General features: G+C 40.4%; 1 protein-coding gene across 2 annotated transcripts; it reads right to left on the reverse strand.

The window, feature by feature from the left end:
• Positions 1–323: 323 nt before the first annotated feature.
• Positions 324–26,465, reverse strand: YWHAZ (tyrosine 3-monooxygenase/tryptophan 5-monooxygenase activation protein zeta). Of its 2 annotated transcripts, none has more exons than XM_030266508.4 (6): positions 26,332–26,465; positions 23,885–24,188; positions 8,491–8,614; positions 4,952–5,115; positions 4,770–4,865; positions 324–1,373 (listed from the first exon to the last, which is right to left on the reverse strand). In XM_030266508.4, the coding sequence occupies exons 2-6, from the start codon at positions 24,176–24,178 to the stop codon at positions 1,314–1,316; spliced, it is 738 nt and encodes a 245-aa protein (XP_030122368.1). In that variant the 5' UTR covers positions 24,179–24,188; positions 26,332–26,465; the 3' UTR covers positions 324–1,313. The 2 variants fall into 2 exon arrangements, with proteins under 2 accessions (XP_030122368.1, XP_072780960.1); XM_072924859.1 differs by having other exon boundaries at positions 26,287–26,334.

The raw sequence follows: 26,465 nt of genomic DNA on the forward strand, positions 1-26,465 counted from the left end.
GTCAGCTCTTAAAGAAGTTTTTATGCCTTTTGCTGTGAGTCTGGAGACCATCAATTTTAAGGTATCTCCAGAGTTCCAGTCATGAACAGTGAGAAAGCTCAAGCACCTAGGAGTTGTAAACTAATTAATTAGAGCAATCTTAAAATCACATATGGGGTATTCAATCTCAATTTCCCTAAAATGAACTAAATACTTAAATGTGTATTAAAATTTTCCATAATAGAAATACACTTTCATATTGAATTTCTGTCTAGTATTGCCATTCCTCTTAAAGGTGTAGGAAGAGAAATGACATGAAATCTACATCAAAGGTAGTTGAAAAGTCCATTCATAAAACTTTTATTCCACTTACATCAACTTAATACACATGGTCTGAACAGTTATGCTTGGATTGTTCATGAAAATTTCATAAGACATTAAACAAAGCTAGCCATCATCTCAAGTTATTTCCCTGTTAACTATTTTTACAGCACATGCATGTTAGGCAAGTATCAAAAAAAAAATCACAAAAGCAAAAAACCTAAAAAAGTTAAATACATGGGTTTTTGTTTTACTGCTGTGCTCGATATACAGTGTCATTATGAATATCAAGCAATTCATTTTTTACTGCATCTTTACTTGTACATTTGTTCTTAGGTTGCTTAAACCATTTAAATACAAATAAAATGTGTAGCAAAAATAATGAAAGCAACAGCAGATAACTTTACAAATAATGGAATGTGAACCGTTTCTCTGTCCTTCTCTAGAGAAAGCTGACTGGGTTATCAAACTGTCTTAAGGAACACTTCAACTGCAATCAAAGATGTACACTTGATTGGAATATTCCACAGATGTCACATGTTCCCCTGACATGCAATATCTATGGGACATCAGTTTATTCGCAGCCATGTGTGCTCCAGCTTGGATATTCAGACTAACTACACCTGTGGCTGCAACATTGATTATCCCTTTTTTTCCATCGTGACAGACCAATATGCAAGCAGTCATCTTTGCCTGACATAGAAAGCTGTTTTAACACTGGCCTTGTGGGAAGCCACAATGTACCAAAAGTACTATGCCAAACATGTAAAACTTGTATAAAAATTTCACAACCCTATATTGGCCACCTCAGATGAAAACAGATAAATTCCCCAAATGTTAACTGGCTCTATTCCCCTAATATTAAACAAAACCACATGGGAAATATAGAAATCCAAATAGAAGTAACATAAACCTGTCAAATCGTAAACAAAAACTATTTGTGGGACAGCATGGATGACAAATGGTCTACTGTTTAAATTTCAGAATGAGGCAGATGGAAGTTGGAAGGCTGGTTAATTCTCCCCTCCTTCTCCTGCTTCGGCTTCATCTCCCTGGGTATCCGATGTCCACAACTGTTTAGGAAAGAAAAGAGTAACAGACACTTTATTATACATTTATTACTAATAATTAATAAATAATTTTTAGAAAGAAGGTCTATATCTTAATCAGAACAACTTCTAAGAGGTCCTAGTAAGCACTGTGGAAAAAGAAAAGGCACACAGTAACATGAATCTATTTCTTGGCTATTTCAAGATGGAAATTCAGTTCTAGGTGACCCAACCCTACACTGCATTTAATGACGAAGTTTATGAACAGTCAAAACCCAAGTATCTTACTCACAGGGTTCACTAAAATACAACTAACAAGCAGGCAAGATCTACTGAGCAGGTAAGTGAGAATCAGGAACTAATGGCAATTTCTTTCTCCTCAACCAAGTTTTACATGCCTTTCTCAAGGAAAAGCTTCAGTAAAAGTATCTCTCCACATCCAATGCTACAGCAAATGTTACAAGGTTTTCTCTGTTTTTTAAACCCCCAAATATTTCATCAAAATCTCTATCCCTTGGCTCTGTTCAGGTAGTTGTGCTCTCCTTCAGCAACTTTCAGAACACTGAGCTGCCAACTTGGCGGGCAGGGGAAGGATAGAAGAAAATCAGGCTAAGCATGCACTATGCACAAAATGTTATTTTCAGCTCCATAAAATCATACTAAGGAACCATATATCAAGATTAAGTACCAGCTAAGGAAACTGAGCATCAGTTCCAGAGCAACAGTCAGGGCCAACAAATTATTTTGTGAACTGAGTATCTCCATGCTGACTGCTTCCAAACTATTCCTAGCCCAATATAATTTGTCATCTCTCATTTTATGGAGTTAGAGAAGCATTAACCAAATCATTCATGTTCCATAGTATAAGGTGGTAAAACATAAAACCAACTAATTCTCTCCACTGACAGTGCTATAACACCGAAGTCTTACAGAACGCCTTTATTTTTAAAATCCATCAGGAACATTTAATGCTTTCAGGAGCAGAAGGCAACAGTGAAACGAAGCCCAGTACAAGACCAGTAGCCTTGTCCTTGCTCTGAACATAATGTATGGAATCTGCACTTAATCTTCCTTGCTGAAGGCATTAAGCAACAAGTTATTTTACTGAAGATAACAGCACACCAGTAGTCTGTTTCTAGATCTGCTCTGCAATCTTTAGTATATTATTATATTACTACATTAGTCTCAATTTCAGTGCTATTCTTGTAACAAAAGTTAGCAAGAACAGTTCTATCATATTTTATCAGAATTCAGAAATCAGAGGTTTCTATCCTAAATCAACACCCCTAGAATACAGTGACAACAGGACTGTAGGATGGAAAAGACCTTCAGGATCATACAGTCCAACCATTAATACTGCCAAGTCCACCATGTCCCCAAATACCACATCTACACAAATTAATGCTTTCAGGAATGGTGACTCAACCACTTCCCTGGGCCACCTTGCTTAACAACCCTTTTAGTGATGAAAATTTTTCTCATATCCAATCTAAAATACACATTCATTAAGACAAAAGGCCCTGAGTGTTATGGAAGGGGCATCACCAATTTTACCAATTGAGACATTGAGATCAGCTTAACAAACCTGCTGGGGGTGGGAATGAAATGCTTAGGAAGAAGGGCTGTCTTTTATTTAACAAAAGAAAACAAAATTTCATAACAGAGCAAAGAAATTATCTAGCAATTCCAGTAAAACAGATTTTGATAATATGCTAAACAGTCCTCTGAACACTTCTCTGCCTTCAGTCCTCCCAGAGAATGAACACAGACTTCTTCAGCCATACAAGACTCGAGGTCAAACAGAACCAACAACTGAGGAAAGTGCTACTGCACAGAACTGATCAACATGCTAAATCAGTCTAAAGCCCACCTACCTCAGACTTCACCACTTGCAAAACAGACCATTTTTACATTTATGAAGTTCATTGTAGTCTTTGTCAGTCACACACATATCAGAAGTTATTTTCTATGTCAAGAAGTTGTTGATAAACATGGAATCAATGCAAGACACATGATTCATTCAAGAATACGGAATCTTGCATCTGTTTACAGCTTTCTCCATTGTAATGGAAAGCTCACGTCAATTATCAGGCCTACTACCCTAATTCACACACTGTAGTAGCTCAGTCTGACTTTTGTTCTTGTGAGAAACAATTTGCTTTCCAACTGCTATGACAAGCTTTACATTATTTTTACTGGGAAATTAGCAATTAAAACCAGCTTCTATCCTCTGTTTCAAAACCACCCATTCAGAGGGCAGCTCTTGAGCAATCCCACTAAAGGGGACAGTACACAGACACTGACAGCAATGCCAAACCTGTGTATCTGTCCCCAATACAGAGGTTGAGAAATCACTTCCATTTGTTTTGTAAGCAACAACTGGAATAATAACAAGTAGTTTTTGCAGCAGTGTTAAGTTACCATTCCCATGGAAAAAGCTCCAAAAAGACAAGAGAAATTAAATGTTAGATGCAAAAGCACAAAGTATGGCAACTCCAATTTTTTACAACTGCACAATTTTACTTGTAGTAATTTTTAAAACAGTGCAGCTATTTTGCAAAGGCCTCTGATATCAGAAGCACAAAGTGTTACCAAGGGGCTACAAGTGGCAACAAGAAGCGTTTCTTATTTTTTCATTTTTTGCTTGCAGCTCTCCTCCCCACAGACCAAGGAGCGAACTAAGTCATTTAATTACACTGTTGCATGTTTGCTCACATTTAAGTTTCATTTGCTTTAGATGTTTATCTTTGTCAGTTCTAAAGTTCAAAGTATGATAAAAAAATCCCACACACAAGATGAAGATTTTCATTATTCTGACAACTTACACCACAGCTGTGAGTCCAAGGAGGAAAAAATAAGAGTAATTAAGACAGTTATGTTACAACTGCTGTGGAAATAGCCTGGCTAGCATTTCAGCTTTGCCAAAATGAAAGCCAAACAAAAAACCTCTAAACCACAAACCCTTAAATGGACTTGCTAGCTGCTAGCTTTATCTCCAGTTTTCATGAAGAATCTCTTCCTTGCAGATACATTAATGCAGAATAAGCTATATTAAATTTGACATAAGCTTTAAAGAGGCAAATTGAACTGTATTCTCAAATGCTGCTTAACATTGGGTAGTAGGTTTGCTAGTCACAATCCAGACTCATCATTTAAACATGCTAGATTCCTTGAATAAAATAACCAGAAAAATGTGGTTAATTCATCATTTGTCAGAAAATCATGCCAATTAGCATGGAAGCAAGCAAGCAAACAAACAAAAAACTAGGCGGGAAAAGTATTTAGCTCAGAAGGATGATGTACTATAGACTTGTTTCTGAGTGACAGACACATTTCCATGGCCAGAAACAAAAACTGAAACACCTTCAAGTGCCAGAAGACCAATCCTATAATCTATATACAAACTTTGATGATACTCACTGTCAAGTTGTCTCTCAGTAACTGCATTATTAGCGTGCTGTCTTTGTATGACTCTTCACTTAATGTATCAAGTTCAGCAATTGCTTCATCAAAAGCCTAGTGTTATAAAAACAAACTCCATTAGCAATGTGACAAAAGGTTATGCAAATAATTTAAATGGAATTTCCCCCTCTTTGACTTACCGTTTTTGCAAGGGAACAGGCTTTCTCCGGGGAATTGAGAATCTCATAATAGAACACGGAGAAGTTCAGAGCCAGACCTAATCTGATGGGGTGTGTTGGTTGCATCTCCTTTTTACTGATTTCAAAAGCTTCTTGATATGCCTGTTGTGATTGCTCCACTATCCCTTTGGGGGAAAAAACAAACACAAACAAAACCCACAACAAGTAAGTAATTCACATACTGTATCCAGACATACAATCAGGACTGTGCTCACACTTGCATGAAGAAACCATGTCAGGAGTGAACGCCTGTGAATGAGCACTTTACCTAACAAGTTGCTATTTAATGAAGATTTTATTAAATAGCATTTTCAAATTATTAAAAAGGAGGGAAATTTTTACTGACCAAATCACAGGTTTGAGTCTCTTCCCAACACCCTGTGACTACTTGTATTTACAAATGTTTGCAGCAGTTTTATAGCACTGAAGATAAAACCCACCATCTACTTGATACAGGACCACAATTTCATGTCTTTAAACACTGCAGTGCATTAGAGAGCCACATTTTAGTCACAGGAAACATTGATGACCTTTTCTTATCATGCTGAACCCTTTCACTAACAGTCATCTATGAGTCTCCATTCAAACTGCTCAGCAAAGATAGTGTGGCAGATCTCAAATCAAATTAAATACATATTTTTAAAAGCTTCCAACACAGTTCTATTTCCAGTGCTGACAGAGAAAACATTTTTACCTAATTTAGAAGTTCTAGTACCTATAAACTTTGCAGGGAGAAAAATTAGTAATTTGGCTGCTTTATTTTAGAGATTAATCTCCCATCACTCTTAACTAGTTCAGTTGTAGAAGTTATTAACACTTGGCAGAAACCAGCAACTGCAATATGTATATGAAGACTGAAGAGCTCAACAGTTTGCTTTCTCACAGAAGGCACCTGAACTTAGAGCAGGTTCTGCCTGCACAAGTCAGAGATCACAGCCCAGCACAGCCCACAAGCTGCAGGGCCCAGGGAGGTGCTGCATGCTGAGCACAAAGGGGCACTTGTTCCTCAACTCTCCACCAGCATCTGAGAAAAAGGTGGGCAGAAAGTCATCCAATTCAGATGCAAAAAAGGACTCCAATCCTAACATTTCTGGATCAAACCAGAAATGCATCCAGCATGGTGTCTGCAAGAGTGCAGTCACACGTATTCAAAAACAAATAAAGGAATTTTAAGGTAAAGACTCAAAAATACAGCAGGATTTAAGCAAGAAGTTTTTAGACTCCAAGTCTGAAAACAACTAAATACCAATACTTAGGATGCCTATGCAATCACTATTTGTTCACCTTTAGATAGTCACAAAAATTAAAGCACCATATTCTTCTCTTCCACATGGAAGAGTGCACTGCACAGTTCTTCAACACTGCACTCATCACTAATAATGGAATGCTTCAGATCAGACAGCTGCCCTAATGTCTTGAAAATGACCAGAAGTTAGTACATTACAGTTGAGAAGAACTAGGTTTACTGCAAGTTAAATTTAGAAATTGTGAGAAATGTTTAACTCCTCTCATAATAGAAAAGCCTTAGAAAATGGTGCTGCTTAAGAAAGGCAAAACAAGCAGAATGAAAAACAAGTAACTTCAGGGAATGAAGCTGTGAATTTTATTTTCTAGTAATTTTTCTTTAACATAATTTCAAAGCAAAAAGTGTATTTTTTCTCCTTATTTGAGGAAACAGTTACCTTTTGAGTAACAATTCAGAGCACTTTGTGCATAATTTGACGTATTCTGTTAATTTTTAAATCAGTCACACAGTATAAAAATGTTTTCAACCTTGAATTCTTTAGGAAGTGTAGCTCCAAAGTTAAAGAATGAAATAGAGTGAGGTACCTGCTTGACATTCCTGTCTGCTAGACTGCCATAAGGAAGCTCCATACGATAAAATAAACAATGTGGTTTATGACGATAAAAATCCAATTCCTAGTATTGGGAGCTTTATATTGTTGCTGATTTACTGCAAACAGCTGGAAGAATAGTGTCCAACTCAACAGCCATTCTTTCCTACACAACAATTATCAACTGCTCTTCTTCAAGGTCACAGACAATATAAAGGAAAAACATGTGACATGAAACACTGGAGGAGGGGAATGAATTGAAAAAATGGTAACTCACCAAAAACTGCTCAGCCAGGAGACTGGGTTAAATAAATATAAACTTTAAAAGCACTTTAAACAAAGATTTTCACAGTCTAAGTTTCGAGCCTGTAATTTAATCCTCAACAGAAAAAGAAACTTTGGTACTCAAAATATTGTACCTCCTGTGCATGTGAAAGAGATCACTAAAATTACCAAAGGAAAACACGGTAACTCTCTATAACAGATCTAAAGTACTGGTAACACATACAGTTCTGCAGCCACCAAGACTGGCCCAGTTTGCATGCAGTAAACATCAGAAATCAAATCCCTTATATACTTAGCCTTAGGATCTTTCTGTAACTCTCTATTATCCAGCATGCTGGGAAAACTGGGCTTCACTGTGTAATGTGGATATAACACATGCCAGTAAAGCAGACCCTCTATCTCCCCTTGATATGTCTGTTTCCCATCTATGCCAAGCTCAATCCAGTCTCTGAATTCCCAGAGCCATGACTGTGTGCCGCACGGCGTGCCGAGGGCAGAGCAGGGCGCACAGCTCAGCGCCCCGAGGGCTCCCCACACCCCGTGCTGCGGGCTCAGGGCAGCCCAAGGCAGCCCGACACGCCAGGCTGGCTCTGTGCTGCTGTGCTGCTCCCCAGGGCACACTGCCAGCAGCCCTGAAGTGGCTCCAGGAAACAGCCTGGCATGGTCTGCAGCGAGCTGGATCGCAACTAATGCACTGCTCTGAACTGAAGGGGACTCTGCACGGAGGCAGCAATGCTGTTAGGGTGTCTCCCACCACCGCAGGTAAGGAACTCAAAATGCTTAGTACCTAACACTAACTTTTAAAACTAAAATTAGGTGAAGGCAACTTACCGGCAATTGTGACAAGCTGCTTACATGAAAATATAAGAAATTTGAGGAAATAGAAGACATTTGGACATTAAACTACTATGGTTGCAGAAGAATCTTTCCTAACAGTAAGATTAATTTTATTAAACCTTTTCTCCTCCAGGTTGTTTCTAATCTCTTTGCTCACTGAACCTATGCAGGCTTCTTATAATCTGTAGAAATGCAGGAGGAATGGCAGGAATAAGTCTAAGAGGGAAAACCCCTAAGATTCAGCCAGGCAGAAATGCATAAACTGGCACTTCAGTGATAAAACAGATACATGCATGTGGAAGTTGGAGACAATGTCATAATTTTGTGACTCCGTGTCTGTTTCACGCTTCCACTGGCATGTACATGGACATTTCTGTAACTCACTGGAAAGCCAACAATCTATGGTTTTCCTTCAGAAAACGGGAAGCCTATTACTAGAAATTTACATGCAAATCAGAATTATTTTAAAATTAGGGTTGTGTCACCACCCCACCAAAAGCAATCTAACTGGACAATGTTTATCCACAAGCTGACATACAATACCTTTCTTGTCATCTCCAGCAGCAACCTCAGCCAAGTAACGGTAGTAGTCTCCTTTCATTTTCAAATAGAAAACTTTGCTTTCTGCTTGCGAAGCATTAGGGATCAAGAACTTTTCCAACAGAGACTAAAAGGGAAACAAAGAACACAGTGTTTTGAACATATGCTGAACCAACAATTCAATTATATTTCAATTTATTTCAAAGTCAAGACAGCTTCACTTCTTATTTTCTTCACATCCTACATAACATTGTCAGCTAGAGAATGTGTTCTGGATTCCAATTCTAGATATAAAAGGAATGCTGCATTGTGTGCCTTGATGGGAAGAAGGAGGCTGTGTCAATTTAGATGAGTTTTATATGACCAAAGGATGGCTTTCTATAAGCCACTATACAGAACCCTAGCAGAAATAAGGTAGTCCAGAGACTCTGGGCAGAGGGTATACCATGGAAGAAAACTCACACCCACAAAACACAATAAAAGTATTTGATATCATCAGTTGCCAAATCAGAGACCTAATTATTTTACATACACAGGCAATAAATAAGATTCCTTAGCCCAGGTCCCATTAACTTTAACGCTCTACTGGCATTCCCAGCAAGAAACCACAAGGTGAACCTGTATTCTTGCATTTCCAGACAGCTAACAATCTGACATTCAGCTCTGTAGCACCTCTGACTTTATGTGCTGCCCTAACAGGTATTTCCTTTATCTTCCAAAGCAAAGGTAGCTCTCTAGAGTCACTCCACCAAATCCTCCCCATGGGCTGACATTTAAGACCAGGTTTTTCTAGATTATTCTAACTGCTTGTTAACATAGCAAGTTAACATAGCTAAGGCAGTCATGTAATTTAGCAAGAATTCTATTATGATGAAAAGAAAAAAAAAAAAAGAAAAAATCACTAGCTCCAACACATTCAGTCAAATTAAGGTACAAGCTTGTCAAACTTTGTGATATGGAGTGCTTGAAGTCAGACTCTAAAAGAAAAGCCAGTTATTTAAAAGTCAAAAAAGGTAGAGCATACCTGAATAGTCAGAATTCAATCAGAAGCTGTTACATATACTTGGTGAAGGCTATGCAGAAAATAACTTTTAAAAGATATTTTAGTACAGATTTTTTTGGCCATTTTTTCCCTCTCTAAATTAGATTACTGATATTGCAGTTTTGCTTCATTTATTGCTTTTATTTCCAAGGATACCACAGAAACAGACAAACTAGTTACAACTTACAGAAATTATTGCTGCTCTACAGCACTTTCCTCTCAAGGCCATCCAGCAGGTTAAATGAATGTCTTACAGGACATATCCTGGGACAGGCAGCAACTACTGCACTGTGACATGGGCATCTCTGATGCCTGCTCTGCTTAACAGGCCAGCTATTAACCTGCAGAAAACTGTCACTCACAGAAAGAGCAAGACGAGCGAGTCTGGTCTTGGTTTTTGTTTTGGTTGCTTTTTTCTTCAGCTGAAGTACTGCTAATTGATTTTTATGAATAATGAATATTTATTGGTAGACTCAAACATGCATGAAACTCCTCAAAATAAAGCGACCCATCCTAGCATGTCTCTCATCTCTATTCCAGCAGACAGATAATAAAGACATCAGGCTGACAGACATGAAAGTCAGACAAGGTTCAACCATGCCTATGCTACAGTGAGATAAAAACCTGTAAGTGGACTTTCTTTAGTGGCTTAAACATAGTGCATTTATTCGTTCATCTTCAATATTAGGCGTTTCCAGTACTGTGGGGCTTGGTATGTAACTTCATTTTATAACCACACGGGGAGACACTGCAAAATACTGCATGTCCTCACTTCCAATCCAAATGACAGCAGAGACAATTCTCTGGCACAGATGGAACTCAACACAAGTCAGTCAAGCAGCTGAAGTATTTTTCTGGAGACAGTCAAAAAAGGGCTGCTGAACCACTTCATGCCAAAGGCACCCTTCTGAGGGCATCTCACTGCGCCAGGAGAAGGGTTCAGAGCCAGCTCTGTCCCAGTGAGGCTGGGATGTAGCAGGAGGCCAGCAGGTATAAACCTCAGCTTGCTGTAACTCCTTGCACACTGTCCTCACCACTAGAGAGCTTCAAGGTTCGCAGCTACAACATTTTCCTGAGTGCCAAGGACCTCCAGTGACAACTGAAGGCTGCCAGTTACTGAGAACAAGGCTTCTTATCAGTTTTTATCTGTGAGACTTCAATTAAGCCAGGTGTGTCAGTTTGTACCTATGCTTCTGGCACCGTGGGGAATTGCCCTTCTTCTGCATCCCCCATTAATTGGCCAGACCAAAATATTTTTAGTGATTCCAGACACAGAAATTACTCCTCATCCACACAGAAAGTAATTTGATTAAAATGTACAGTTCTACCCATTCACACAGCAGCAACCAAGCTCCAAGATTTGAACTTCACTTAGATCACAAACGAAGTGAAGTTGCTTGCAAACTGAATGGGCGAATTGAATCAGTAGACAGGAGGAAAGACTACTAATTGTCTTCTTAAACAGACCAACACTAACAGGGCAAAAGGAACTTGAACACTAAATCTTGTACTGCAAGAAGTTCTAAAGCCATGTTGAATTTCAAAGACCGATGAACTGACAAAATCCCTTTGAACAACTATTCACAGAATATAGCCAATGCAGAGACTCCAACCCAAACTGCACTGGGAGCTTACTCATATTTGGATGAAAGAGTCTATTCTATACAAACACGTAGGACTGGTGTGCCACGTATCTTTGGAAGAATTTTATTTATGCCAAATACTTCATAAACAGCAACAATAAAACCTGCAGGCAGATGAATATTTAAAAGTTAGCATGTGAAATGATTCAAAGGAGATCTCTACCCTCTTATTTATTTAGTCTTATAAATTCAGTTTCTTCTGTTTGCATTAGTCCACTTATTTCAGGGTCTATTTTCTTTTAACTGGCAAAAGTAGACACAGACCACTCCTTTAGAGTTAGCCTGAAGATTCAGGGTACACAGATTTATCCTAGAGAGTGACTCTGAATGCATAACCTGCATGGACATGGTATGGCTACAGAAGGCCAGACAGGTAAGATCAATTAAACTACTAACCTTTTAAAGTTCAGTTACAGAAGAGAGGAGAATCAAAAGCACAACTAATCTAACAATTTGTTATCTGCCAACACATCAGCTTATGGGGAATACTGTTTATTTTGTGGATTTTTCTAATAGCTTTAACTGCAAAGCATCTCTGGATGTGATCTGCATCAGTGCAATGCATACAGCACCCTGACATCTGCAGTACATACAGCACATGTCTATTATTACATTATATGTAGTTAAGGCCTCATGTTTGCTCATGATATTCCTGCTATCATGTGAAACTCCCATCCAGGTTGGATACATACTAATACATGGGCAATTAATTACAGCATCTTCACCAGCATCTGCTAGGAAGTTTTCTGAACAAAACTTAAACAATCAGTCCCTGCCTTTGAAACCCCCCAAGGACACAGCAATAATTGTCAGAGCTTTTAATTTGACAGCAAGAATCTAAGTGCTGTGAAACAAACCATACCATTGTAGTCAACTAGGCAGACACAGCAGCATTTTAGAGCACTTTTCAGCCCAAAACTGTAACACCTTGTGTGGGAATCCAGGGCTTCCCTCTGTCTGCCCTGGATTGCCTGGGACCCTGGCAGGGGGTCAGGAACCCCCCTGTACAGAGCCCCCAGAGACACTGTCTGTGACCTCTGTCCATGGAAAAGTTTTCGATCTTACAGGATGAATTACAAGCTCTGAGTGTTTGATATGAATAACAATTAAGTGTGGCATGTGTGCAAAGTAAAATTTTAGGTTTCTAGATAAGGGGTTCAAAGGGGACAAGATGGAGGAAATTGGGTGTGTCTTGTTCTTTTTCTCCTTCTTCATGCCCTCCATGTTTCACTGTAGTGTTGGCATTTTTCTATTGGTTTAGGCTGGGGACACACTGTTAAACGTAGATGATAGATATTGGCACATTATTGTAAATATAGCACACGTAGTTTCTGGTATATAATGTTTGTAACATCCCACTGGGGGCAGAGCCCCACACGCTGCCCTGCAGGACAGACCTGCGGCAGGGCAGCAGAACATGTTAGAGGTAAGCAAGAATAAACAACCTGGAAAACAGCACAGATGAATTATGGCTTCTTCTTTGGCAATGGGGCAGAAAGACAGAGACTTTCTACAATCTTGGAATCATCAATACCTGCAGATTCCAACAACCTTGTACCAGTGCTTCTAGCACTTTTTGTAAGTCTTTTCAGAAAGATTTTATGGGAATTACTTTTTTAAAAAAGGATGTACTAAATCTGAATATCAACTCTTACTAATATGCTGGCTGTTTAAAGATCAGGCTTCAACACTTCACACCTGCAATTCTGGTTATGACTAAGCCAACAGCTTTCTGGCTCTCTGGACTGGCCAATAAACATGTTCAAACTCAGGAGATGTCAGCTGTGCTCACACACACCATTGGTAGAATTTGGCACACTCTCTCACCCTCAGCAAGTAATAGAGAAAAGTCTTTGTCTTTAAAGACATAGCAAAAGTTGTCTGCACACAACCTGAATTGTCCTAATGGTGAACTTCAATCCCGGCTTATTTTAAACACTAAACTGGAAAGAGATTGCCTTCCTTCATTCTTACACATATTCTACCACCTGAAGAGGATACAGTCCATAGGTGGCAACATGAAGCACATCACATTTTGAGCCACTTTGATGAAAGGCTTTTCATCAAGGTTCCTGTGGTCTTGCAAGATTAAGTCTGAAAGGTTAAGAGTTATCCAACTTACTTAGGAATGTGAAAGAAGCCTAACAAGTAGTTACCAATAAACCCCAATAGCCAACCCTCTCCTAAAATTCTGCCTGCTTATTACTGCAAGTGGACATGCTTCAGTTGTCAAACTGTGGTGAGGCCTGCAGCTGAAGACAGGAAGCCAACAAAAAGACTTGAAAAGTCCTTTCCTGACACTTGAAGCCTAAAACTACTCTTGTTTTAATAGCATTTGCATCTTTGGCAAATGATGTCTGTGCGCCAGAAATCTATTTCCAAATCCACCATATGAGCATTAAATTAATTTTATTTTAATGCTCAGTTTTGCCTTGTTGTTTCTAGTTCAAAGTTGCCTAGCTCCCTTTATTAAAGGCTTGGTCTCAGTACATCTTATTGCCTAGAAACTTTAGATAATTATTCATGCACTAGAGATGATTGCAGCAACAACAACTCTATTTTCTATTTATATATTTCCCTCCAGACAAGCAGGAAAATAAGAACAGTCATCAGATTCTAGAAAAATACTGTAGCAAATAGTGGATAATACACAGTTAAAGTACTGAGAATGGGAAGCCGCATTTTTAAATATGGAGAGATTATTAAGTTATCTAATTGAATAAAAACACTAGAACTGTAGGAGAAATAAAAAGACATTATTCTTGCACAAAAGAACCAAGGTGCAGAATGGGAAAACTCGAAAGAATACATTGATAAACTTTAGGTACTTTAAATAGTATCAGTTCTTCTCTGAAATAACCTGACTTTTTGTTTAATAAATAAAAAGCCTTTTTGTTTTCATACAGTATTGAAAGACGCCTAACAATAGTTATGATGTTTTTTCTAATTTTGAGAATAAATTACACAACAGTACTAGCTGAACTTCAACTTGTCGCCCACCCATGGTATATGACATTGGGATGAAGATGACATGGAAGAACTCTTGTTTTTTAAATTCATGAAAGAAACTCTTATCTTTTTCTAAGCTCAGCCTGACACTAATTTAATATTTAATGACAGTAGCCTGATATTTTCATGATGCAAGCAGCATTCCACTATCCTTCTCCAAGACATTATAAGAACAGAAGAGGGATCATACCAGCTGACAGGATTCCTCTGTCTGCTAACCTCACTGCAACACTGCCCAAAGAGGATGCCACTAGAAAAACCACATGAACGAAGCAAGAAAGCCTCCATGCTTCCCTTAGCCTCCATCAATGCCCAGGGATTTCCTGAGCCAGATGTGGTTTCTCTAGAGGCAATGACCTTTAAAAGGCTTCTTGTCCATATTCCACACATTGTTCAAACTCCCATTACATCGAAACAACCTTAATACCCACAAATTACCAGAGAAGAAGCTGCACATACCTGTGTACCTGTACATGAGTGTTACTTTTGTCCTTAAAATACTCAGTTTCATTAAAAAAAGACACCTATCAATTCCCGTTAGAAGCTAGCAAGGGATTTTCCATGACAGTTTTCCACATGAGGATTAAGAAAGTTACAAGCTATAAAACAACACATTCAATTAGCTGCACTGCACAGATTCACACACACACTACAGAGGGTTTAATTAAACCACTTCTAGCCAGTCATTTTATTTACACACATCCATCTGAACTGGTGGAGAAAGCGACAGGTATTTGCATTTTTAGGAGGTATATTTTTAGACAATCCTTTGCCAAACCCTGTTTTGACCCTGTCTTACTATGCTGCTCCTGATTACAACTCTGCCCAGAGTTTGGGATTAAGGGCTCTGTAACTGCTGCCTCACGGGTGACCTCCATCCCTCTTGTGAAAACCAAAAGGACTGTTCTCAGCCTCCTACTCCAGCCAAAAAAAAAAAAAAAAAAAAAAAAAAAAAAAAAAAAGTGAAAACTACAGTTTAAAATCACCCACAGAATTCTCTCTACTAGTCTGCTCACTAGAACAGGAATTCAAGAAAAGCTGTCAGTATTAGTGGCTATTGAGACACTGGATATCTCTGCTGAAACATCTGCTGAAGAAAGACACCAGCCTGCTGCCTGTTCTCAGAACCAGTTATTCTTTCTTCCCATCAAATTGGCTGCACACAGGAAAAGCAGCAGAAGTTTGAGAAGGTGACAAGGCTGGCTAGAAGAAATGAAGTGAGAAGCATGACCCTCAGCAGAGGAAGAATTCAGAATTCGGGACAATGTATCTTAAAGGGGGAGGGAAGAATTTGACTGTGGAGTTATTTACAGCATTTATTCAACAGCAGGAGATGTGACATGATGTGCACAGGGACATGTGGAATTTCTAAGAGCAGGAGAAAGGTACACTTGACTAGTAGTTTTGCTGTAGTCAATCTGTTGAAGATCTAGAAAGGAAACGAGTAGAGGAAATGAAGTCTGAATATAAGACAGTAACTGAAAAAAACATCTAAAAGGACTAATGGACAGAAGAAAATCCCATATGACAGAAACAATGGCAAGAAATCTTAGTTTATGCATATAAATACCACTAAACCAGTCTAAATGTGCTCCCTTAGAAAAAAAGAACAAAAGCAGCATCACTATGGGCAGGTGAAGGAAACATGGAAGAAGTAGAACACCCTGAAATATCATCTTCATGCTGAGATGTATGAGGGGGAGAGGTACAAGTCAGTAAGAAGTAGATGTAGGCACAAAAACGCATACAGGGTGCTTGGCATGGACACACCACTGCTCAGCAAAACGAGACATCACTTGAGGCAATCAGGAGCAGCATCTCAGTTCACACTTCTACAGCCATACATGTAGCTCCCTTTGCAGCTCTGCCTTCCCCAAATTAGACCACCATGTCCTTTACTAGCTAGTTTCTTTCACTGCTTTGGTTTCCAATTAGTGTTTATGGCAAGGGAGGCAAGTGTGCCTCTTGTCAGGATACACTCTTGAGATAATCCAAAAGACTCCTCAGGTGTTTCATGCCAATCATGTTTTTTACCAAAGCATGCATAACAACCATGATAGTGAGGGAACCAAATGCTGAAGCACAGGTAAAAATTCCTCCCCGATTTAGTAACCCACTCTGAGGAAACTCATACAAAAGGCAGCAGCTGTAAAGACACTTAATAGAAAAACATTAGGATTAAAGTCTTAATATTTTTCAGGCATTGCTATAGATCCTAACAAACAGTTTCCACTGAGGGTCCAAGTCAATATGTAATTTTTACCTGGGCCTTTTTTTCTCAGCATCACCTCATTAAACTGCTTCTTGAATATTGGGGTCTTGCATCAAAATAAAATGGTACCAGATGTATCAATCATTATTCTTTCTTAACATCCTCTGCAAAACTTGAGATAATAAAAAACTGAAACCAACTGTGTTGGGTGAGAATTTCTGCCCAGGATGTAGGTATCAGCTACAGCTACTGCAGCTGTACTCCAAACCAGAACATGTCTTAAGAGTCTACAGTTTTGGTCTCTAAACAAATACTAATAAAACTCCCCATAAATATGATGCAACACTTTTAATCCTTGCTCAGAAATAGAAGCAGGAGCCATTTATCTTTTAGCAGCTTGCACTCTCAGGAGATTTCAAACCTCCTGAAGCAGAATATGGATTGACTAGGGGTTCATTATGGCACACAGTGTTAAAAAACCCATTTTATTAGGAAAAATGGCATTTTAACAATATAAACCTAATCTGCACTAGGAGAAAACAACCAGTTGAAAGATCAGATTGCCTTTGTTGAATCTTTTGTAACATAATCACAAAGGGTAATATCCGGAAAAAAACCCCATCAACAAAAACCAATGGACAGCTTTTCTCAGCCTCATGTAAGCTGCCTTATAGAATCACAGAATAAAGTAGGTTGGAAAAGACCTCTGAGATCATCGAGTCCAACCTATTATATCTTATAAAAAAAAAATTTAAGAATTTACTGTTGGTCTCAACAGAGCATGACTTATTATTACTTCTCTTTGAAGAGGCATTGCCAATCTTCTGTCAGATTTCAAGAAAAATGCACAAGAGTTAACATTCAGTAAAAGAAAGAACAAGTTTAAAAAATAATCACAATCTTAATTCTCTTCAATCAATTTTAATAGCACAAGCTTTCTCAAACTATTTAAAAATGGCCATTAACTACTGCCTGAATGGACAACCAGCTTTAGAGGCAGGAGCTGATGTCAGCCCACAGCAAAGTACAAGTGAAGTGTTTGAGAACCTGTTTCAGAAACGCACTTCTGTCATGTGCACGGTAACGAGACAGAAGTTTCCAGATAAAACCAGAGATAGTGCAGTATTTCTTCATGCAGATGTGCATAGATAACGCACTAACTGCTCATATTCTAAATTTTATGTTTCTACCACTTACAGCTTCCACAGGCACAAGAAGCTGATACATTAGCAACGTAGTGTTTCTGCTTCTTAGATTTCTAAGTAACCAACCAGTGAAACAAATACACTTAGGAGCTTTACAGAATTGCAAGTACAGCAATGAAGTTCTTCCTTCAGCAGCACAAAGAAGACATTTTGTCTGTCACAGGTGACTAAACTATCAACTTACTTTATTTTGCTGTTTAGAACTGAGTATCAGCAGTAGGTACATATAGTACTTGAACAATGAAGGCTGCTATCAAATAAAGCAAGTTGGTACTTCAATGCTTTTGAACAGTATAAGCACTCTGTACCTTTTTACTGTAAATCAAAGCAAATTATTAAACATTAATGCCAAATAGCTGATTTTATGATAAATGGGAGCATTAAACATACATGCCAACAATATGGATGCCCTTCTTGCTAAGATTAGAATAAATTAAAAACAACACAAGTAATCCCATAAACTGATCCATGAATGATGTTTTAATTATCACAGATTCAACAGTTTCGCAACAGTCTAATCACTTACAACAGTAAAGGAAATTACTCTAGCATAGGCACTGCTTTCACTGCAGGCAAACAAACAAACAGATAAAAAACAAAACAAAAACCAAACCAACAACCCAAACCAAAATAAAAAACCAACAGCCAAGAAAAACCCCACACCTGAAAGGGTGTAGCTACAATCAGGGAAGTGAGTGGAATAATGAGGTTGATACAAATTGCCTCTGCTTCCTACCTTCAATACATACAAGCAATGATACCAACCAAACCCTTACTGGAAAAGCCAGACTTGGAGCGTTAATCAAAAGCCTAAATTACAACCACTCTTGTAAGTTAGCAAATCCTGACTACATTTTGCTCTGCAATACATAAAAGCTCATTCACAGAAGCATTTGTGAACCAAAGTACTCGCATATGACACTAACACATTATCAATTACCATCTTTTAATGCAAATTTTAACAACTTGACATGACATCTTGAGTTCTATGTCCAGGTTTGAGCTCCATAGCACAAGAAAAACACAGATATACTGAAGACATATACTATGGGGCTGGAGCACATGAGGTACAAGGCAAGGCTGAGAGATATGGGTTTCTTCAGCCCAGAGAAGACCAGGAGATCTTACTGGTATGTACAGCTGCCTAGAGAAGACGGAACCAGACTCTTCCTTGAGGTCTACAGTAACATCACAGGAGGCAGCAGACAAGTTGGAACATGAGAAGCTCTGATTACACACAAGTATTCTTTCCTTAACAACGTGAACAAATATTAAGACAGGCTGCCCAGAGAGGCTGTGGAATCTCCATGCGTGAAGATAATAAAAATCTGACTGACAAGGCCTTAAGCAAAGTGATCGAACTAGATCTGTTCTGAGCAGAGTTGAACACAATGACCTCCCTTCTAACCTCAATTCTTCTGGGCACCTAGATTTCAACACATTGATCACCCCCTTCTGCGACTGACATTTTGTGAATAGAAGGATATACAAATATCTCCCCTTTTTTTCTGAAAATAATGGCACAGATCCAAAAGACAAAGTGCAATAAGAAATTAAGCAAGCCTGAAGGAATCACAGAACTGAAGGTAGTGATTTTCAGTCAGAACACCAAATTTTCTGTTAAGATCAGATATCATAGCAAGAAGGTTGTATGGCACCGTCAGTTTACAGATTAGCTGGGCACTTAAACCATCAGGAGGACACACTGAGCATACAGTAGCTGAGTTTTTAAAAGACAATTCACACACGTGCATGTCAAAAACCATATGGCTTCCTGTGGGAGAGAACACCAAATTTCCGAACCCTGTAATTAAGAACTATTAAACATTTTATAGAACTTAATATTAGATGTTAGCAGGCTACTAGAAAATAGTTCCACAGTAATTTGAGAATGATGGCAATAGGCATTAATTCTGTGGCATGCTCTTTAAAAAGCCATTTAGATGCATTTGGATGGAATTACATTCCCTTCCCCCAGTCAACTGCAGCCCCATGACAGGTTACTAAACATTCTACTCCCCGTCTCAAACGATATACATAAAAATGAAATGTAAACCTAAAGTCACTAATCTGAGATATAACTGAACCTTCTGTGCTCACAATTACCACTTCTAAAAAATGAAGCACCCATAACAAGTGCAAAGAAATCTCAAGTATGAGCATACAAGGAGTATCTTTATGTTTTTACACTTCTGAGGGTGAAATTTGGAAGAAATAATGTAGTGAAGAAAGTAAACACTTCATCTTACTGGAAGTTCCTAAACAACACCATTAACCTGCTGCTTTTCTGGCAGGAAAGACATGGGGGAAAAAGTGTATGTGTAACAATAACTCCAGAAGGCTGAAGGGCAGCCAAGGTTTGCCGAAGTTCTCCAGACCTTAACAACTTAAAGGGCAAAAAAATGGTGAAAGAGTGCTTGGGCACTGCCAGAGAAGATTTACTTAGGGCAATTCTGCAGTGGAACTTGGAGGGGGAAGCAACATCACCCAGAAGACTAGCCATCGGGCAAGAACATGGGAACTGTCACATACTGTGCACTTGGAATGGACTGCTACAGTATGTGCCAGCCTAGGGAAGAGTGCAACTGTCTGGAATTATATCCATACTAATGTGAAGATAGCCAGTCATGTTTTCAATTAGTTTACATGTAGTTCATGTAAGAGACTTCCTGAAAGCTACCAGAGCTCCCGAGAACTTCTAACATACAAGCAATGCAGGGTGTTAGTTATTCAAAGACCTCTCCATTCCTCTCTGTACTTCAGCACCCTTGTTAGCTGAAAAATTCAGCTTACTGCAGATTTAATTTGAATCACTTCAGTTACAACTTACTTCTCTGCTAATGGCGGTTTAAAGAAAATCCACACCTGTTATATTAATAATGATTTTTAATATGGAAATGACAAATGAAAGATGACTATAGGTCATTATACTGGTACTTTAGACAGACCCTCCTTTCTACTAGAAAAACTGAAACAGAATGTGAAGCACACCCTTAGCTAACATGAGGAAAAGTATTTAACTAAAGGTCTAATTTCCTGTATCAATTGGAAATTTTCTATAATACTCAAGGCACTTTTCAGACACTCAAGTATGGCAATGTACTTCCTTACACACAGCATCCCACACAGTATATTACTATTGAAGAATTTGAAAATATAGTCTTCATTGCCACAGTGCAAGGAACTTGAACTACGCTCAATGTGTCACAATTACTTGATGTTTACCTGCACTACCAGACCAACTCCATCCTAGAGCTGGTTATATTACGCTTTAATATACTTAAATGCTATCTGATAGAACTGGTGCTGGAACAAGATATTTTAGGTGTCTCTTCTTTGTACAGCAGCACTCTGAGGCTGCAGGAAACAAGAGGATGAGTTCAACTCTTTTGTAGAGTTGCAGAGGTACTCCATTGTAGGCTGAAGAAAAAAGATTCAGGAAGTGGCAAGGATGCAGATGCTGTCTTTTCCTGTTGCAAGGTCAGTGTGAAGGAGAAAAATAAACATTCAGACTTGACCACATAACTATTAAAACTTTTATCACTGGGCCTAATGTGGATGAAGCAAGAAAGAAGTTCATAATTAACTGCTCCTATTCACTCTGTAAATTAGTAGAGGAGATGGAAACAAAGCCCAGGCATAGTTTAGTATACTTGGTATCCACAGGCTAGAGGAGCTATTTCTGCCAGTACACTAGATTTCATTCCAATAAATGAGGCAAGAGAGCAGGAAGCTGCAGAGGAGGCAGCTTTGGCCACACTCTTCTAGTCACAAACACATTCTCTAAATTGCTTTCCTCCCTTCAACAGAGAAGTTAGGACGGCAGTCATTCTCAGCTGTGATGTAACACCTCTGGGCATTAAGCGTTAATTAAGACACTAGCATACAACTGAAGACACAACAACAGCTCAAACAGAGCCACAGCCTCAATAAAAGATACAAAAGTTGCACAGCTGCTTTTGTACTCTAATTCATAAGGCTCATAATTAAAAGCTTTGAAAGTTTAACATTTCAGGTCTCATTAATTAAAGGCATACTTCACACTGATTGAGACTGGGTAAGCTTCACTTTTCACTTCTGTAAACAGTTATAGATTAGATTATGCTGCATAAAAATTAGAGACCTTCTGAAAAAAAACCCCAAATACTAAACCAAACCCTAGTCCTACATTTGTATGTAGCATTGCACAGACTCCTGTGTTCATGTTAAATACCTGAATATTACCACAGCTCTTTTTTTCTCTGTTAAAACAATACAGTCAGCCACATTTCTAGGTAAGAATGAACATGCATAGGATATTTCAAGAAAGAAAACGAGTATGTTTTTAAATATGAATCTAAATCTTCAATGTAACTGGCAACATCAAAGGTAGTACATGTCATTTGAAAGTATTTTTAAATCCTATCCTTTGAACACAAAAGTTATAATTTTTTTCTTTTAAAATGCAAGTCTAAAAAGTAGTTTTATTACTGCTAATCACTGCCTAAGGCATTGTTTCTTCTGGACAGTAATTTTTCTTTAATGTATTAAGAAAAATTTGACTGACGATGTTAAAAATTAGTCAGTCATTAGCTTCTTAAAAATAGTAACATGTCAAAGAACAGTAACTTCTTTGAATTATATATGTCTCATTAACACAAAGAGAAATTCAAGTCCATTTTGAGATTCAGAAGATTTAATAAGACTCTCCACCCATATTCCTCCGCTCCCAGGCACTCTACTTGCTGCAGCAAACTCAAAAGCTAGGTTTTGTTTTAGTTTTTGTATTTAGCATGCACAATAAAAGCTAGTTTCACCTTAACCTAGTTTCCATTATCAGACAAAAAATTAATTGCAAACACAAAATTATTCTAAGGCTTCTAAGCCCAGATTTAATTAAAATAATTTCTTAAACCAAAACGTAGCTTACAAAAGAATTTCAGATCACCCTGAACTGAAAGCATCCACCTCCACCTCGACTTTCCCATTAGTAAAATAATTAAAGAAAGAAATAACAACCAATTAGAATGCCAGATTTGGATCCTCATTTCTTTGGCTTGAATAGATGAGCTACCACTTTACAACACAAGTACTAGTAAATCAGTTCTTTCGTATGAGTAAGTTGTGCATTCCATTTTCAGAGTAGAAGTTAAAGAGTTAACCTTACACAAGATAACAAAACATACAAAATTGTGTATGTGTATTATGCATTGTGTTACAATAACCATAGCGGCCAGCCTGAATGGGAAGCCAAGACTCAGTTATCCATGCTGATTCTTACAAACCCTTGGAGAACCAGTCTTCTAGAAGCTATCACCACCCATAGAATCTAGTTATCTCACACATCAAGCAAAATTTATGCTACTCATTGATCTTAACTTTTATTTGGTATCAGACCTTCAGGCACTTAGCTATTTAATGCTTCCCTCATGTTGCATGTCATTCTGTCACCCACAGGTGATCCCTTGTCACATATGGGATGACAGCCAGCAGTGTCCACAGTGCAGTGGATAACTCTATTGCTGACATAACCTCTACCTCACAAGTGTTTGTAGGACTGAACAGCTGCTCCTTGCGTGCTCACTGAAGTACCACAGGCGTGTGCAGTTGAAAAAAACCTGACAATCTGGAATAAGCATTTGGAAGAGGTTTGGATTTCATAAACCAGCCTCCCAGTGAAAATACGGCATTGCTTGCTGTACACATGCACATTTTAACATAACTATAAGTCTCAGAAAATGCCGAAGTTGAACACCCTTCGAGTTTGCTACAAAAAATTTTAAGTTTAAGCGGGTATCACACCATTTCTACTGCCTCTTCCTGCAAGCAATTTTCTGCACGGCTGAGTCATAACTAACATTACATCATCTTACCCAGGGAGGGGCACAATTTCCGTAGAGTAAGAACTACCTCTTACAACCACATCAGCACATTAAAATTGCAGAAACCAAAGACATCTAGGATACATACACTGCTTTAAGGCAGAAGGGGCACTGGGGGAGGAAAAACCCCCAAACTAAACCTGTATATAGTTCAGTCTCGGGGAAACATGTTAACCTTTCATAACTACTACTTTATGTACAATAATGTTTCTACGTGCCTCCAAGTTTATTAGCATTCATAACTATAATTTGTATATAAATAATCAGCACATTAGAGGGAAAGAAAAATTCAGGCATTTTTTTAAACAGAAATAGCATAGGAGACCACAGGTTTACTGACAGACTAAAAACAGACCCAGAGGGCCCAGCACCATTTACTCTGCAACTCTAAGTAAAAATGGATCAACAGTTTCATTATTTCTCACCAGCACATCATTGCAGATGTCTCTTAGCTCAGTCTCAATTTTCTCTCTGTATTCTCGAGCCATCTGCTGTTTTTTCTCAGCGCCTTCCGTCTTTTGTTCAATACTTGAGACGACTCTCCAAGATGACCTACGGGCTCCTACAACATTTTTATAGGCAACAGAGAGAAGATTCCTCTCTTCATTGGACAACTCAGCTCCTTGCTCAGTCACAGATTTCATGCAACTTGCCATGTCATCATATCTTTCAGCCTGCTCAGCCAGTTTGGCCTTCTGCACCAGCTCATTTTTATCCATGTTGATGTTTCTAAAGAGGAAAAATAGTGAGGCATTATTCAGACATTGGTCAAGGACAAAGGTGTTTTAACTTCAAAGGCAGAGCACTGTGTATTCTCCAATTTGGAACTGGAAGAGACACAACTGAAATCCAGCACACAAGGCATACTAGCAGCACTGGCTGCTCAAACACATGGACACATGGAGTAGAGAGTTAAAACCACTGCTTCCTCCTGAAAAATTGTAAACTTTTAGAAGTATGTTATTTTAATAAACACAAACAAAAGCATCCAAAGGTGAACTGAAACCAAATCCTTTCTATCTTATGCACAAAAACGATCCTAATTCTTTGCCACCACTTTTTCATAAGGCTACATTATCAGTGTAGCAAAACTGACAAAGAAAATATCCAATAGTAGCTTTCCACAGGAGACAACCAAATAAAGGCTGGACAAAGAATATCAAACAGCATTCTGAACCTTAACAGAACCAGTTACATGTAGAGGTACTTCACATAAACACCTGCAAATCAAATCCCACACTGGATGTTAAAAAGTCATAGTGCAACAAATATCTAAATTGTGAGTTGTACACCTTCCCACAATGCTAACTCCCTTTCCTAAAATGGGAATCCCATTATGGGATGTTCTGTGTCAGATATTGCTGCTCTGCCCGGGAGGCTGTGCTTTCACAGACAAAAGAAAATTTTACTACTTAAAAATATGACCTCAACATCAGTATTTTATAACCTGTCTTATCAGCACAGAGGTATTGAGAAATTTCTTTTGGCACAAGAAGCAAAAATACTTCTGCCTCACCCCCCATGCTTCTGTGTACCCTAACTTGATCATTTGGAGGAACTGGTAATGTGCTTTGGGGACACATTATCCTTTGAAGTTTAACAAGATTATTAAAGCATGAACCAGTTTTGGTCATGAGTGCTTTATCTATTTCTGTACGTTCCACACACCCCAACCAAGCATTTTCATTTTTACCCACTAAGACTTTTGCCATTTTATGTGACGTTAGGAGAAACAATGGCATGGCTTGTGTTCCGTCTTTGGGAATAAACTAAGCACATTTTAACATTCCAGGTGACTGCAAATTTTAACGGCTCCTGTCCCCAGCGGGGAGGCACAAACTCGTTTGTGTGCAAGCGCCCGTTGGAGAACTTGCCCACACCGCGCGCGGCGGGGTTAAGGAGCCATTTTAAAGCGAGCGTTTGGCGGTGGTTATTTACCACTCGGCTTGACCGGGGCAAACCCGGTCACAACGCCGGCCCCGCCGCCGGTCCCCGGGGCACCGCAGGCTGCCGCGGCAGCATCCCCGGGCGGGCCGCCCGCCGCCCCCGCGGGCTGGGCGCTGCCGCGGCTCCGGCACGGGGAGCGCGGTGACAGCAGAAAATGGAGCGGCCCGGGGGCGGGCGGAGCGGAGGGCGGGGCGGGCGGGCGGCCCCGGGGCGCTGCGGCCGCCCCTCCCTCCCTCCCTCCTCCCCGCGCCGCGCCCGCCGCGGGGACACCGAGCGCCGCGCCCGCCGCCTTTGTCACGGCGGGTGGGCGCCGGAGCCCGGCCCGCCCCGATCCCGCTCCCCTCCGCCCAGCGCTCCCGGGGGAGGATGCTGCGTCCCCGCCCCGGAATAGGGAAAGCCCGCGGGTCCATCCCCGGGAGATTCGGCGCGGGGGAGGGGGAGCGGCGGAGGAGGAGCCCCCTCTAGTCCCGGGGGAGCCGCCGCTCTCGCCCGGACCCCTCGGCCGGGGCGGGGAGGATGGGCGGGGGGGGGGGCTGGGGGGGCCTGGGCGGAGGGAGGGAAGCGAGCGCGGTGGAGCGGCGGCCGCGGCGACTCTTCCGCGGCCGGGCAGGGCTCCCGGCGGGAGACCACACCCGGCAGCGCCGCCGCCCGCGCCCCGGCCCCCGCCCGGCAGGGGCGGCGCTCCCTTCCCTGCGGGCGCGGGGTCGCCCTCACCTGCCGCCCCCTCCGCCGGCGCTTCCCCCGTTTTCCCCGGCGGAGATGGGCCCCCGCCGCCCCGCGCAGCGGCCCCCGCGCCCCGCTCCCTCCCCGTGGAGCCGCGCCGGGGGGAGCAGGGCGGGCTGGGTGCTGTCCCCCGGCCGCCCCGCTCAGTGCTCCCGACCTGCGGCGTGCCGGGGGAGCCGGTGCCGGGCGGCGGCCCCGTTACCTGTGCGCGGCGGGCGGGCGGGCGGGCGCGGGTGCGTCGGTGCGGGCGGGCGGCCGGCGCGGACTGTGCGGCTCTGGCGCTCGCGGCGCTGCAGCCTCGCTCCCTCCCTCCCTCTCCCGGCGCCGCGCACGGGG

Source organism: Taeniopygia guttata, chromosome 2, assembly GCF_048771995.1.
Source record: "Taeniopygia guttata chromosome 2, bTaeGut7.mat, whole genome shotgun sequence".
In the NCBI taxonomy this organism is placed as follows: Eukaryota; Metazoa; Chordata; class Aves; order Passeriformes; family Estrildidae; genus Taeniopygia; species Taeniopygia guttata.